The sequence below is a fragment of the Solanum lycopersicum genome, chromosome 2, assembly GCF_036512215.1.
Source record: "Solanum lycopersicum chromosome 2, SLM_r2.1".
Taxonomy (NCBI): domain Eukaryota; kingdom Viridiplantae; phylum Streptophyta; class Magnoliopsida; order Solanales; family Solanaceae; genus Solanum; species Solanum lycopersicum.
Window position 1 is genome coordinate 69,138,244 of NC_090801.1, and position 13,062 is coordinate 69,151,305.

The following is a 13,062-nucleotide window of genomic DNA, read 5'->3' on the forward strand; positions in this document are numbered from 1 at the left end:
GGAAAAAGTCTTATAACTGAAATATAATAGGAACTTACTTTTCGTGCAAAATTTAGGTTTATATATATATATATATATACACACTGTATCCAAGTAGATTTACAAGTATCAAAGATATAATTACTTTATTGCTCGCCTATTTTTTATATATTTGTATTTTGAAATGTATAGTAAATATCAAATACATGTATTTAATGTGATTCATATGTATTCGGAATACACCTATTTTCTCGTTCGCCTTTTCCTATCTCGCTTGCCTCTTTCTTCTCTCGCTCTGTTCTCTAAGTATCAATATTTCAGAGTGCATTTGATAGCAAAAATACAAGTATTTCAGTTATCTGACTTGAAATCTGGTATGCATTTATTAATTAGTGAGACTATATGTAACTATTTTAAATTATAGGTAGAATTAATAAATATGACAGAAATGTTTAAATAATTAGGTTGTTTTTTTCGTAAAAAATGAATAAATTACAGAAATCACATATTTTGAAGACAAAATTACAATCTATCACTTAAAAGCTTATAATTACAGAAATCCCTCAAACAGATATAATAATATAAGCGTTGAATGCTTATACATTAAAAAGAGGATAGAATATATAAAAGGGAGGGTCTGATACACTAATGGAGAGTCAGATACGCCATGTACATTAATGAAAAAAAATCAGAGCGCAGATACATTAAAAAGAGGGTCGGATACATGCGTTGATACATTAAAAAGAGGGTTAGATACATTAATGAAATTTTTGACTTAAAGAGAAATTTAAGAGATTTCGATAATTTATAAAACTTATAGAAAATAATGATAATAAGTAAACTAAAAGGTGGGATTTGGTCCGAAAAGTGGCTAGTCCATACATGGAAAAGAAATAAAAAGTCAGGCCCAAGTTTGCCTCTTAGACCAGTAAGCCCATGTAAGTTTATAACGGGGCGGGACAAGTAAGTACAAAAAAGCCCAAATAATTCCAGATGAAAAAGAGGGTCTTATCAGTCTCCCTTTCAAAACCTCCGTCGTCGTGCGACGATCGGACCCACGGATTGTCACCGGCGGGAGTACAGTGACCCAAGAAAAGATTAAATTTTCGATAATGAAGGTTTCCCCAAATTCCGTAACCCTAAATCTTGGAGAGCCGCTTTTTGTGGTCAAGAAACTTGTAAGTTGGATAGGGCTTTTATGGCTCCTATTGCAGAATACGATCGCTAAGTAACAATATTTTCCACGGGAGATATGCCCCACAAACAATCGAATTACTGGTCCAATTTTACACTTCAGTGAACAAAAATGATATTATTTTTAAGAATATTATAGTATGCTAGTATCGCTAAGTTTGAATTGATTGTGTAATGAGTAACAATAATGTGCTAGATTAAGATTTTAAATAATGTGGTTTGCAGTTAATGGAGTAACTTTTAACATGAGTAAAAAAGAAATGGATATGGAATGTGAGTAAGGTGGCGCCATAACGACCATAAAATTTATCCAAATTTCTACCACCACCCAAACATCATCCTCCAATCCAGACAAAAAAAAAAATTCACTACAACTCTTTGAAATTGTGTGTTAGCTGGTGCAAAAGGCGGACAGCTGCAATGGCTATGGCAATAGCTCTTCGGAGGCTTTCTGCTACAATTGACAAGCCAGTTAAGAGTCTTTACAATGGAGGCTCTATCTATTACATGGTTTGTATTTATAACTTGTTTATTTATTATTTATAGTAGTACTATGTATTACTTTTCCTTTTAAGTTATATTTACTTTGCGTTGTTTGTTGCAGTCATCACTGCCTAATGAAGCTGTATACGACAAGGAAAAATCCGGAGTAGCTGTAAGTTCATGATGAATTGGAATAGATGTGTTATCTGAACTTTTGCTTGTGTTCTTTTCATTTCTGAGTTGAAATCCTGAATACTTTCAGTGGCCAAAGCAACTGAATGCTCCACTAGAGGTTGTTGATCCTGAGATTGCTGACATTATTGAGCATGAGAAAGCACGCCAATGGAAGGTTCTATCGCCTTCTCTTTTCTTTTTCTTTCCATCTCTCACTCACTGAAGCTTACCGCAAAGGAATTAAGGCTCAGACTGTAGCAAATTAGAACATTTAACTAGTAATACTTGGGAACCTGTGCCAAACATTGATGTTTCAGTTTCAATAAACAAGTCTATATGAAACCTTGCATGCTTTCTCGGCGCACGAGGCTTATCTAGTGTGGTTTACTTTCTGCTGTGATTTACGGGCTATTACACTGGAGCATGGTTTACCCTATGTGCATCCAAAGTGTAGTGGTTGTGGGTTCCCTTGTCATAAAAAAAATAAAGAAGCCTATATGAAATATCTTTTAGATATATTTAGTATCGGTGATGTCCATGTGAGTTTGCCCACACCTCAATTATTCCACCAAATATTGGCTACCTAGGGTCGGTACAGCTAACAGGGGATATTCTGCCCCCAAAGGCTTAGATAGATGGGGAAAAATTACCTGGTGTTGTTTGTGTCGGCTGGGATTTGGCTCCGGGTATGCCATTGTTTTGACTCCCTTTATTGTCCTCCAGACTACACCTTTGAGTAAAACTGCCTTTCAGATTACTTCATGGGGAGTTCCAACTTCCAACTGCTGAAATTAATTTAACTTATCAATCTCCTGTTAAGAGCATTGAATGCTAAGAATTATATAGTATGTCTCATTTCTTTTACTCTTCTTATCACGTATAGCATCCATTCTGCTAGTTATCTTTCTTTTGTTTAAGATGCGAAGAAGCAGTTAGCTATGGAAGTTAAATGTCTTACCTAAGTTCAAAATGCTTTCTTTAGGGGCTCGAACTCATTCCATCAGAAAATTTCACTTCCGTTTCGGTGATGCAAGCAGTTGGATCAGTCATGACTAACAAGTACAGTGAAGGATATCCTGGTGCCAGATACTATGGAGGAAATGAGTACGCACAATATTTGCTATTTTTTAACTCTTAAGACTTTTGTCATTAACCTGTATTTTCATGTCATATATCAACTTCAGATTTTATTTTAACATTATGAAGAATGGGTGGCTGTCCAGGTACATAGACATGGCAGAAACCTTATGCCAGAAACGTGCTTTGGAAGCATTCAGGTTGGATCCTGCAAAATGGGGAGGTAATAAATTTTGTTCTATTATGTTTCATCGTCTAAATAGTGCTAGAAACTAAAAGTACTCATCTCAATTAACCTTTTCTTATTGCAGTGAATGTGCAGCCTCTATCAGGATCACCCGCTAATTTTCATGTTTACACTGCATTATTAAAACCTCATGAGAGAATCATGGCTCTTGATCTTCCTCATGGTGGACATCTTTCTCATGGATATCAGGTGCTTCTATATTTTGTTGTTTCTCGTCGTATATGACTGGTTTCTGTTGTTGCAAACTAATACCATTACTTAAAAAAGTGTGGGCACTTAAGAAGCTTGCACTAGTATTTGTGGTGTAAATACTGTAATCCTTCTAGGGTCCTTTGTAATAGGCAATTAATGTTTTCTGGGCTTCTATGAGGTGCATTTACTACTTATGTTCCTCTGCCTTACCATTCTCGTGGATGAGGAATTTCACTCGGACAAAGGCCAACATCCCATAAATTTTATCTGATATGTGAGTAAAGGACAATTTAAACTGAAATGCTGTTAAATATGGCTGTATGCAATTTCTGTCAGGTTGTTTTATATATTGCATTGATCTTTGATAGTTAAAATGTTCTGTATGCTTTTCCGCTTTAGAAGAGCAAACTTTTCTGCTTTAAAATCACGCATGATCTTAAAAATGGAAGTTATTGCTGGTAAAATTTGAGAAAAATGAAGTTAAAACACATGTGAGTTGATGCATATATGAGTCCATGTCCCAATTATGTTCATACATTCCATACAGATCTGGAGTTAGAGTCAGCTTATTTTTGGAAAACCTTGATTTCTTCTTTCTAGTGCAATTATTGTTTGATTTAATTTTAGTTACATTAATACAGCATGTCTTATGTTTATTAATCACAGACTGATACAAAGAAGATATCTGCAGTCTCTATATTCTTTGAGACAATGCCATACAGACTCGATGAGAGCACTGGATATATTGACTATGACCAGGTAGTTTTCTGCTTTCTTATAGTTCTATTCATTTGATCTCTACCCTTCACCCTCTCCTTTTGAATGGCGTACCCCTATAATCATATTCAGCATTGTAAATCAAATTTCTTTTTAAGAGTTCGTTTTCATTCGTCAAAAGTTATGTAGAGTCACTAAGTATAATATAGCATGATGAAAACTAGAAGTAATTTAATGCGATATCAGAAAGTCCATCTTGATTCAGCATAATATGATGTCCAGATAACTTGTCATTAGTATGAGACAATAAGTTGGAGCTAGCATTGCCTCCATTATTTTATTTTTCAGATTATTTTGATGTTTCTTTTACTTCTTACAACTGATTTTTCATCTGGTTATGTTAGCTAGTGTAATAGAAACTTGTCAGTCATAAATGTTTATTCAGATAATCAGTACTATTGAAGGCTAATCCACTTCACTGTGTGCTTGTAATGTTAGATTTTTATTAACGGATACCTATTCTCTTTTAACATTTCATGACTTATCTTTTTCTGCAGCTCGAGAAAAGTGCCACACTCTTTAGGCCAAAATTGATTGTTGCTGGTGCTAGTGCCTACGCACGTCTTTATGACTATGACAGAATCCGGAAGGTTAACTTTACTTTACCATAGTGCAATATATACTTAATTGTCTATATTAAGTTAAGGTGATAACTCGATAAATTTTAGAGAAGGCATTTGAACTTGTGCCTTTTTGCATATCTGGCAGGTTTGCAACAAACAGAAAGCTATTTTGTTAGCAGATATGGCACACATTAGTGGATTGGTTGCAGCTGGAGTTATCCCATCACCATTTGACTATGCTGATGTTGTCACTACCACAACCCACAAGTCCCTTCGTGGCCCTCGTGGTGCTATGATTTTTTATAGGAAGGGTGTTAAAGAGGTTAACAAGCAAGGCAAGGAGGTTAGTTAAAGAGCACAGTTCCACTTAAACTGTCACCTCAGCATCACATCTCCTAATATTTAACCAGTTTCATGTGGCCGACTAACTAGTGTCAAAACTAATATCATAATTATTTTATGCTAATTTTGAAGGTTTTCTACGACTATGAAGACAAAATTAACCAGGCAGTCTTTCCTGGACTTCAAGGTGGTCCCCACAATCACACCATCACTGGATTGGCAGTTGCCTTGAAACAGGTTTCATATCTTTACAACTACATTTTTGATAGTTCAGTTAATTGTATAGCTACTGGCTAAGTAAAGGATCTTCTTACTTATTATTTAGGGATGTGAGAGATCTCTGTGTGCTAGCCGAAGAACTAAGCCTTTTGAGATTTAAAAGCTGAAGGCTTTTGACCTTAGTTCAGCAAATGATTTTGTGTAACAAGCAGAATACAGAGCACTTATTGTCCCGGAATTTCACTAACACCCGCAGATAGCACTTCTGATGTCTTACTAAATTGTTCCTTTTTTGCTTAAAGTGTGAAAAACATGATTATACTAAGCAGCTTGTCAAGGAATGCAACTTAAAGATGGAATAGGTCTAAAAACAAAGATAAATGTCATTTATGTACTAATATTCAAAGAGTTTTGAGGTTTTGGAAGAACCGATCTCTCTAACCATGGGAATTTCTTCTTACTCCTTGTTGGCTTCAGTACTTTCTGAAATAGCTTCACTTAACTCGAAAAACATTCCATTATGCTCTTGAGTATTTTTTAGGTAATTATGAAAATTATTGTGATGGTGCTTGTTCTCACTATGCTTCTAATTTACTAAATGCAGGCCACTACTCCAGAATACAGAGCTTACCAAGAGCAAGTTCTCAGCAACTCCGCGAAATTTGCCCAGGTAAAGTCAATGAAATATGCAGTTCCCAGAAGCATAGTGAAATCCATAGTTTATTTTTGGGAAAATGCACAAGTACCCCACAACCTATGCCTGAAATTCCAGATAAACACTTATGCTAAACTAAAGTCCTACCTTTTACCCCCGAACTTATTTTTATAAATAATTTTCTACCCTTTTTCGACGTGGCACTATCTTTGAAATATAGTCAGCACGCGCTGTGTCCAAAAGATAGTTCCACGTAGGCCGAAAAGGGGTAAAAAGTTATTTATAAAATGAGTTCATGGGGGTAATAAGACTTTAATATAGTATGAGTGTCTCTGAGATTTCGAGCATAGATTGGGGTATTTATTCCATTCATTTTTAAAAGAACTATAAATTATGGTTGACTTATTATCTCCATAATATTGCTTTCTTCATTCCTGCTGCATATTTTTCAATCCTGCAGGCTTTAGAGGAGAAGGGCTATGAACTTGTCTCTGGAGGAACTGATAATCACTTGGTTTTGGTGAACATGAAAAACAAGGTAAAGTACGAACTCCTAGGAAAAGGGAGAAATCTTCCTCGTGAGTTGTCTGTGAGGACTACTAAGTTTAACAATTGCTTTTGATGAATTAAAATTTGAGCAATACAGTTATTACAGTGAGCTCTTTTGAAGATCAGCTGAGATATTAGTGCATGAGGTTGCTGCATGTTATATATTGGCATCTGTTATGCTCTATCACGAAAGAAATAATACAATGCAAGTACTGAACCTGGTCCTTTTACAGGGTATTGATGGTTCCAGGGTTGAAAAAGTCTTGGAAGCTGTACATATTGCAGCCAACAAGAACACCGTTCCTGGAGATGTTTCTGCCATGGTCCCTGGTGGCATCAGAATGGGTAAGACCTCTCTCTTTGATATCTTCTTCATTAGTTATTCTTCCTTGTAAGCAAACTCCGCTAAAACTATTTTTAATCAGGAACTCCTGCACTCACTTCTCGGGGATTTCTTGAGGAAGATTTTGTTAAAGTTGCTGATTTCTTTGATGCTGCTGTGAAGATAGCAGTGAAAGTAAAGGCTGAAACTCAAGGTGTGTAAGATTTACACGTTTGTGTAGTTAGGTTGACCTATTACAAGATGGAACTCTCCATATTGAAGTATGATACAGTAACCTGGAAAACAAAGTAATAATGTGCAATGATCAATTGAGCTTTACCAATAGTGTAAATATTCTTAACACTGTCAATGCATATGAATTAAATCTCATAAAACAATACCTTGTCTATAGATGTCCGACTTATTAGTTATGCATAAGTATGTGTTGTTCTTTTTATTATCACCCTTTTAGTTCTTTAGTCTAAGGGCTTGGATTTTGTTACCTCAAATGCTTGATCATTTGAATTTGTGTGGTTTTTCAAAACTGCGAACAACTTCCACTGTTACCATAATACCATCTTCTTGTATCAGGGACAAAGTTGAAAGACTTTGTATCAACACTAGAATCCAGTGCTCCAATCAAGTCTGAAATTGCAAAACTCCGTCAGGATGTGGAGGAGTATGCTAAGCAGTTCCCTACAATTGGGTTTGAGAAGGAAACCATGAAGTACAAAAACTAAGAGGTACATACACAAGGAACGTCATTGAGGTACTTTGTTTCGTCATTAACTGTATCCCTTTGACTATGATGAGCCACAAAGCAATCAAAATTTATGAAAACATTATGGTACTTCAAATCAGATAACCTGTGATGTGAAAGCACAAGGATCATTTTATATGCAATGAGATTGGAATATTATCAGCAAATATTCAGCATAATAATATGGATCTGAAAGAAACTTGGACATGTTTGGTTTGCTTGTGTAGTAGTTCATACTTCAGATCAGATTTACTCCTTTATACCCTATTCAAATGTGGTTATTTTCCTTGCTCTTCATTTTCATTTGAGACTCATTTGTTCTCTTTTCCCGTTTGTGGTTTGTTCGTGTAACAGGCACCTAATATCAAGCTTCAGAAAGGTGAAAGGGGAAGAAAATCCAACCATGAATTGCTTTCAAGTACATGTTCTCATGCTTATATATTGTAAAGAAATCCAGCACATGTTGGTTCCCATGTATGCAGTTTGTATATTAATCACTTACAGTCCAACTGAGGTCCTTTTTAAAGCAATAAACTTTTGTTACCTTTGCTGAATTTTGTTTCATTGATTCTGTTGCTTTATTCCCTTGAGATTATCATGTTACTGGCATGAGGCACCTTATAGTGAATGAAATATTGCACTATTACTGATCAGGTAATCAAATAGTTTTCTTGAGCGTGATTCATTAAAGATTTTAGAATCACTTTATTTACACTACTTTTTATGCATATATTTTACTATTTTCTTTAAGCATATTTCTTCATAATTATTCCATTTAAAGTAATTAAAAAATTTGAAGAAAATAATATGAAATAAAAAAAATATTGAAATGGTATATTTTTTTTAAAATAAATTAAAAATGTGACCTATCCTAGATTCGAACTAATGGCCACATGGACTAAACGATTAACAATAAATCATTTGCGCTGCAATAGCATTCGTTCATACTTACGAACCAAAATGTATTTAGTATATTCCGCGTCAGTTGTTTAATGTTAATAAGTTTGGAAAATTATAAAATAAGACATTATCAATAAATATGGTCAATCAATCATAAAATGTGAAATCAGTTTCAAACCAGTTTCACGCATCAATAGCATTAATAACTTAGTTTCAAAGAGTCTATTTTTTAACATTAGTAGATAAAAGTATTTAATTTTACAAGCCCAATCCACAATATAAAAAAGGTAGAGTATATAGGCTCAAACCGAGCTTTTACATTAGTAAATAAAAATATTTAACTTTATATGCCCAATCCACAATATAGAGAAGATAGTAAATATAAGTCCAAATCGAGCAACAACACAAAAAAACCACAATCTCAAATAATCAATACAATGGTAAATGTAGATAATATAATAAAAACATCATAACAATTTAATGTGTCGTTATTGTTCAAAAAATATTGCTAGCATAAATATATATTCAGGTGTAAATAAATATTTCTTTACAAGATGCAATTAATCGTAAGTTATTTCCACATTACTTTCGTAAATAAATTTCATTCTTTTATTTGAATCTTCAACCATTATTGTATAATCGATATAACTACCGCCAAGTCAAATGGTCAAATTTGCACATTCATACCGATTATATTATATAGAAGATTGAGATATTTAAATTTCAGGCATACACTACGATTATTAAAAATAGAAGAATTATTTCATACCAACGAAAACTATCGAAACAAATATAATTTTATTAATTCAACTGTTGTTCATTTATTATTTGAAATGGTAATTACCGACGAAGAGGAAACAAAAAATCGAATTTCAAACTGAAGAACGAGATACAAATTTATTAACATATATATATATAAAAAAAAAAAAACATGTAAAAGAATATGAAATTAAATATAAATATTTTTGGGCAATGTAAAATAAAATAATGATAAATTATTAAACTTTTTTACTTTTACAGAAGTGATTTTTTAAAAAGTAGAGAAAGGGTATTACTTTTGAGGGTATTTTGGGCACGAAATTATTGAAATTATCCAATCACCCTCAACTTTTCATACCAATTACGAAAATACCGTCATTTTGTTAGGGCCCGTTTGGATGGGCTTAATAAAAGCAGCTTTAAAAAATTATTTTTAAAAGTGTTGAAACTTATTTTTAAAATAAGTAGTTATGCGTTTGGATAAAAGTGCTGAAATTGTTATGTCAAACGTGAAAAGGTAAAAATGGAAGAAAGAAATGTTAGGGTTATATGGGTAATTTGGAGATTGTACAAAAATATTAAGCACAAAAAGATAAAAATGTGGTCAACTTAAAACAGCTTATAAGCTAAAAAAAGAAAAAGCACCCCTACCCCAGCTTTTAACTTTTGCCTTAAAATAAGTTTTTTTTAAACTTAGAATAAGCTGTTTTGAGTATTGTCAAACAGCTAAATAAGTCAAAAACCAACTTTTAAGTCAGTTTGACCAGCTTTTAAGCTGAGCCAAACATGCTCTTAGTCGTGCCATTTCATGACAAATTGATGTCGTGGCATTTATATTTTTTGGATTTCTAATTTTAAATTGCAATTAAATATTCTTAAGAATATACTATGTAGTTATTAGAGGCTACTCTTGTAAATAAGTAGCCAACTTGACATCAAACTTAATTGACAAAATTATCTTGTATTTGCAGATTCATTAATATACCAATTGAACGAGTTTTGATACTACTTTTTTTTTTATATATATATTTTTGAATAATTTAGACATGATAGACTATAATTTAAAAAGCAATCCAATGTATCACATATTGGCGTGCAAGCAACACAAGAGTTCTTAGATAAATGATATAACTAAAGTTCTAGTAGTAACAAACTAAATAAGCAAAGAAATATATGATCAACCTATTCGAGCAAACCCTCCCTTTTTCTTTTTCCAAGAGAGTCTGTTTTTGAAATCGAATATGCATCAATCTCTCTCGGATTGATTAAACTTTCCAGGTAAACAAAACCATCAATGACAAAAGAAAGTGGATCAATATCAACGGACCATATTTGATTGTCACATGTTCTATAAATCATGTTTATTCCTCGTAATTCATCTAGATATTCGTATCGAAATAGCACTTTATCATCAGGAAACCTATATATAGGTATAATGGAAATAGCCCCATTACTTGGTAACGTGAGTAACTTTATCCAAAATTCCTGAACACCATACTCTTTCATTATCCATAAATTAAAAGTGATCTCGTCATGGTTAAAAAGACAAACCATACTCTGCAACACAGATATGCCCACTTCGATAGCCACCACTTTTCGAGGATATAAACGCGTATTTTTTGGTAAGGGTATTGTCTTATATGTCTCATCTGAAATACTTAACGACATCATATGAGAAGGATGAATACCAAGCCAGTGAAAGGCTCCATTTACAAAGGGCAAATATTCCTTAGAACACAAAATGGAGCCATCGCCGACAGGACTAACTAAGGGCGAATAAATTTTTCTCCAGGAACCATTTTTTAGTGCTACAATTTCATCTAGTGCAATGCCCGCCTTGTCAATCCTAAGGACTTTATAATCATCACTAGTCGAGTCATATCCCAATCCATAAGTTGAATCCTGTTCTGGCGATTCTATAGCGGGAAGTACCACTGATTCTGACGTGGTGGGGTTCCATAGAAAAAACATTGTCCACATCTCGATGAGAAACAAGGCATCACAACAACAATATATTTTAAAACCACTGAATGGTTCACAAATATTTGGAACTGTATGTATATCATTAACATTTGGGGATAACGAAGAGCAATAGAAATTTTTGCAAGTACCAGTAAACAATTTTTGGGAATCAGGCTGATTTTTGGCATGATTGTGATGCTTCTTCTTAAAGTAAGGCTCGGTTAATAATGAATTCCAAGATTTCGATACACATTTGAAACGAAAAAGAGACTTAACAGAAAGTTTTGTGAGAATCTCTATAAGTATTTCCTGCTCTTGAATCTTAGTTCCCATTACCGTATCCATATTGGGGATGAAGAGAATAAGAGGTTTTCAATGATTTAATATTTGCTGCTATATTAATATTGTTGTTATGTGGTTTAGGGTTAGTGTTGATATAAACCTACTAATTTGAATTTTGATATACCATGGTACTAATTGCAGTAATTTTCTTCCATATTTTAAGGATTAGAATTCTAATTACAGTAATTTTCTTTCCTATTTTAAGGATTAGAATTCTTAATTTTTCTTTATTATTAGTGTTGAAATTTGTATGATATTTTGTCATTAGTTTTTTTCCAAATTTTAAAGATTAGAATTTGTTTATGAAAAGAATTCGTGTAATACCCAATATCAAATACTATATATAATTGGTTTAGTAGTCTTTGATGAAGTGTTGGGTCACCTTATGACATTAGAGTTGTGCTAATACCTACTTTTCTTCAATGAGTCCCCTATTGCCTTTCATCAACAAAATTCTCTAAAGTTTTTTTATGTTTTATTCGACTCCATACATAACACTAATTACGTATAATTATTTCATTAATTTATTAAAAATGAAACCGATAAATTACGATAAGAAAAATCACCATGATCCTTCTCCCCTTTTTATGCTTAAATTTTTTTTACTATAGTCTATACGCTATCATGATATATAAAAATTAGAAATCCAAAAGGAGTTGCATTCAACAAGAAAGTCATCATACTTTAAACAAAACAGAATTTACTATTAATTTGGTGGCTCACATTAATTTAACGTTGAGAAATATGGCAACAGTTATTACTAATTTGTCAAAGGATAGCAAATGTTGCCAAATATTGATGCAGAGCAGTGACCATTTAGAACCTAAGATGTAAAGATAATAAGCAAGGGTGAAGGCCACCATTTAAAACCGAATAGAAGGAAGGAAATGCACTCACACAACACTAGCCATGTCAAAATAATTCTGCAGCAACTTTGGCAAAGGTTATGCCGGCTACCTGTAATTCCACAAGTAGGGTCCGAGAAGGGTAGAGTAAAATGCAAACCTTACCCCTACCTTGGAAGGTAGAGAGGTTGACCCTCTGAAACGAATCTCTTTCAAATAGGAGAAAGTGAAAAAAGTTAAAGAAATTGAAATAAACAATTGAATACCTTTAGAAAAATTAGCAATCTCAGGATAGGTAAACCTAATTAAAGAATGAGCCACAGGAGAAATACGGCCTCTCAAGTGAGAAGGATAAAGGTGTTAGCAGTTTGGCCAACCCAAAAACCCAAATCTTTCATTTCCACAATGGTATTCATGAACTGTGAAGAGGCTCCACAGAGTTAGTAAAACTACTTGGAAACGCAACACAGAAACCCACAAACTCAAAAATCAAAAAAAGTGAACAACTTTGCTTGTGGGGAAGGAAAAAGTTACTTACTTTCAGTATATATAAAAGAGAAAGAGAGCATTGGAGAATAAAGAATCAAATACTGTAATGAGATTTTGATTATATGCTGGGAATGGAAACAAGAGAGAAACAGAAAGATGGTCCCGTGATCCAGTTTAATTTTTGAGTTGATGGAATTACTGGCATTATTTATACCAAGTATGAGAAAAATGT

The 13,062-nt window shown here is 33.4% G+C and overlaps 2 protein-coding genes across 3 annotated transcripts; one reads left to right on the forward strand and one right to left on the reverse strand.

The window, feature by feature from the left end:
- The first annotated feature begins 977 nt into the window (after positions 1–977).
- Positions 978–8,087, forward strand: LOC101254439 (serine hydroxymethyltransferase, mitochondrial). 2 transcript variants are annotated; one of them, XM_004231933.5, is made up of 17 exons: positions 983–1,157; positions 1,399–1,683; positions 1,778–1,828; positions 1,919–2,005; positions 2,813–2,934; positions 3,054–3,130; positions 3,219–3,343; positions 4,013–4,105; positions 4,621–4,713; positions 4,832–5,029; positions 5,161–5,265; positions 5,852–5,917; positions 6,363–6,440; positions 6,685–6,796; positions 6,877–6,987; positions 7,365–7,516; positions 7,888–8,087. In XM_004231933.5, exons 2-16 carry the CDS (start codon positions 1,594–1,596, stop codon positions 7,511–7,513), a joined length of 1,557 nt encoding a protein of 518 aa, XP_004231981.1. In that variant the 5' UTR covers positions 983–1,157; positions 1,399–1,593; the 3' UTR covers positions 7,514–7,516; positions 7,888–8,087. The 2 variants fall into 2 exon arrangements, with proteins under 2 accessions (XP_010316057.1, XP_004231981.1); XM_010317755.4 differs by having other exon boundaries at positions 978–1,683; positions 7,365–7,542.
- Positions 8,088–9,362: 1,275 nt separating this feature from the next.
- LOC101247692 (F-box/kelch-repeat protein At3g23880-like) lies at positions 9,363–12,834 on the reverse strand. Its single transcript, XM_069294015.1, has one exon. The coding sequence runs from the start codon at positions 11,497–11,499 to the stop codon at positions 10,375–10,377; it is 1,125 nt and encodes a 374-aa protein (XP_069150116.1). The 5' UTR covers positions 11,500–12,834; the 3' UTR covers positions 9,363–10,374.
- Positions 12,835–13,062: the final 228 nt, after the last annotated feature.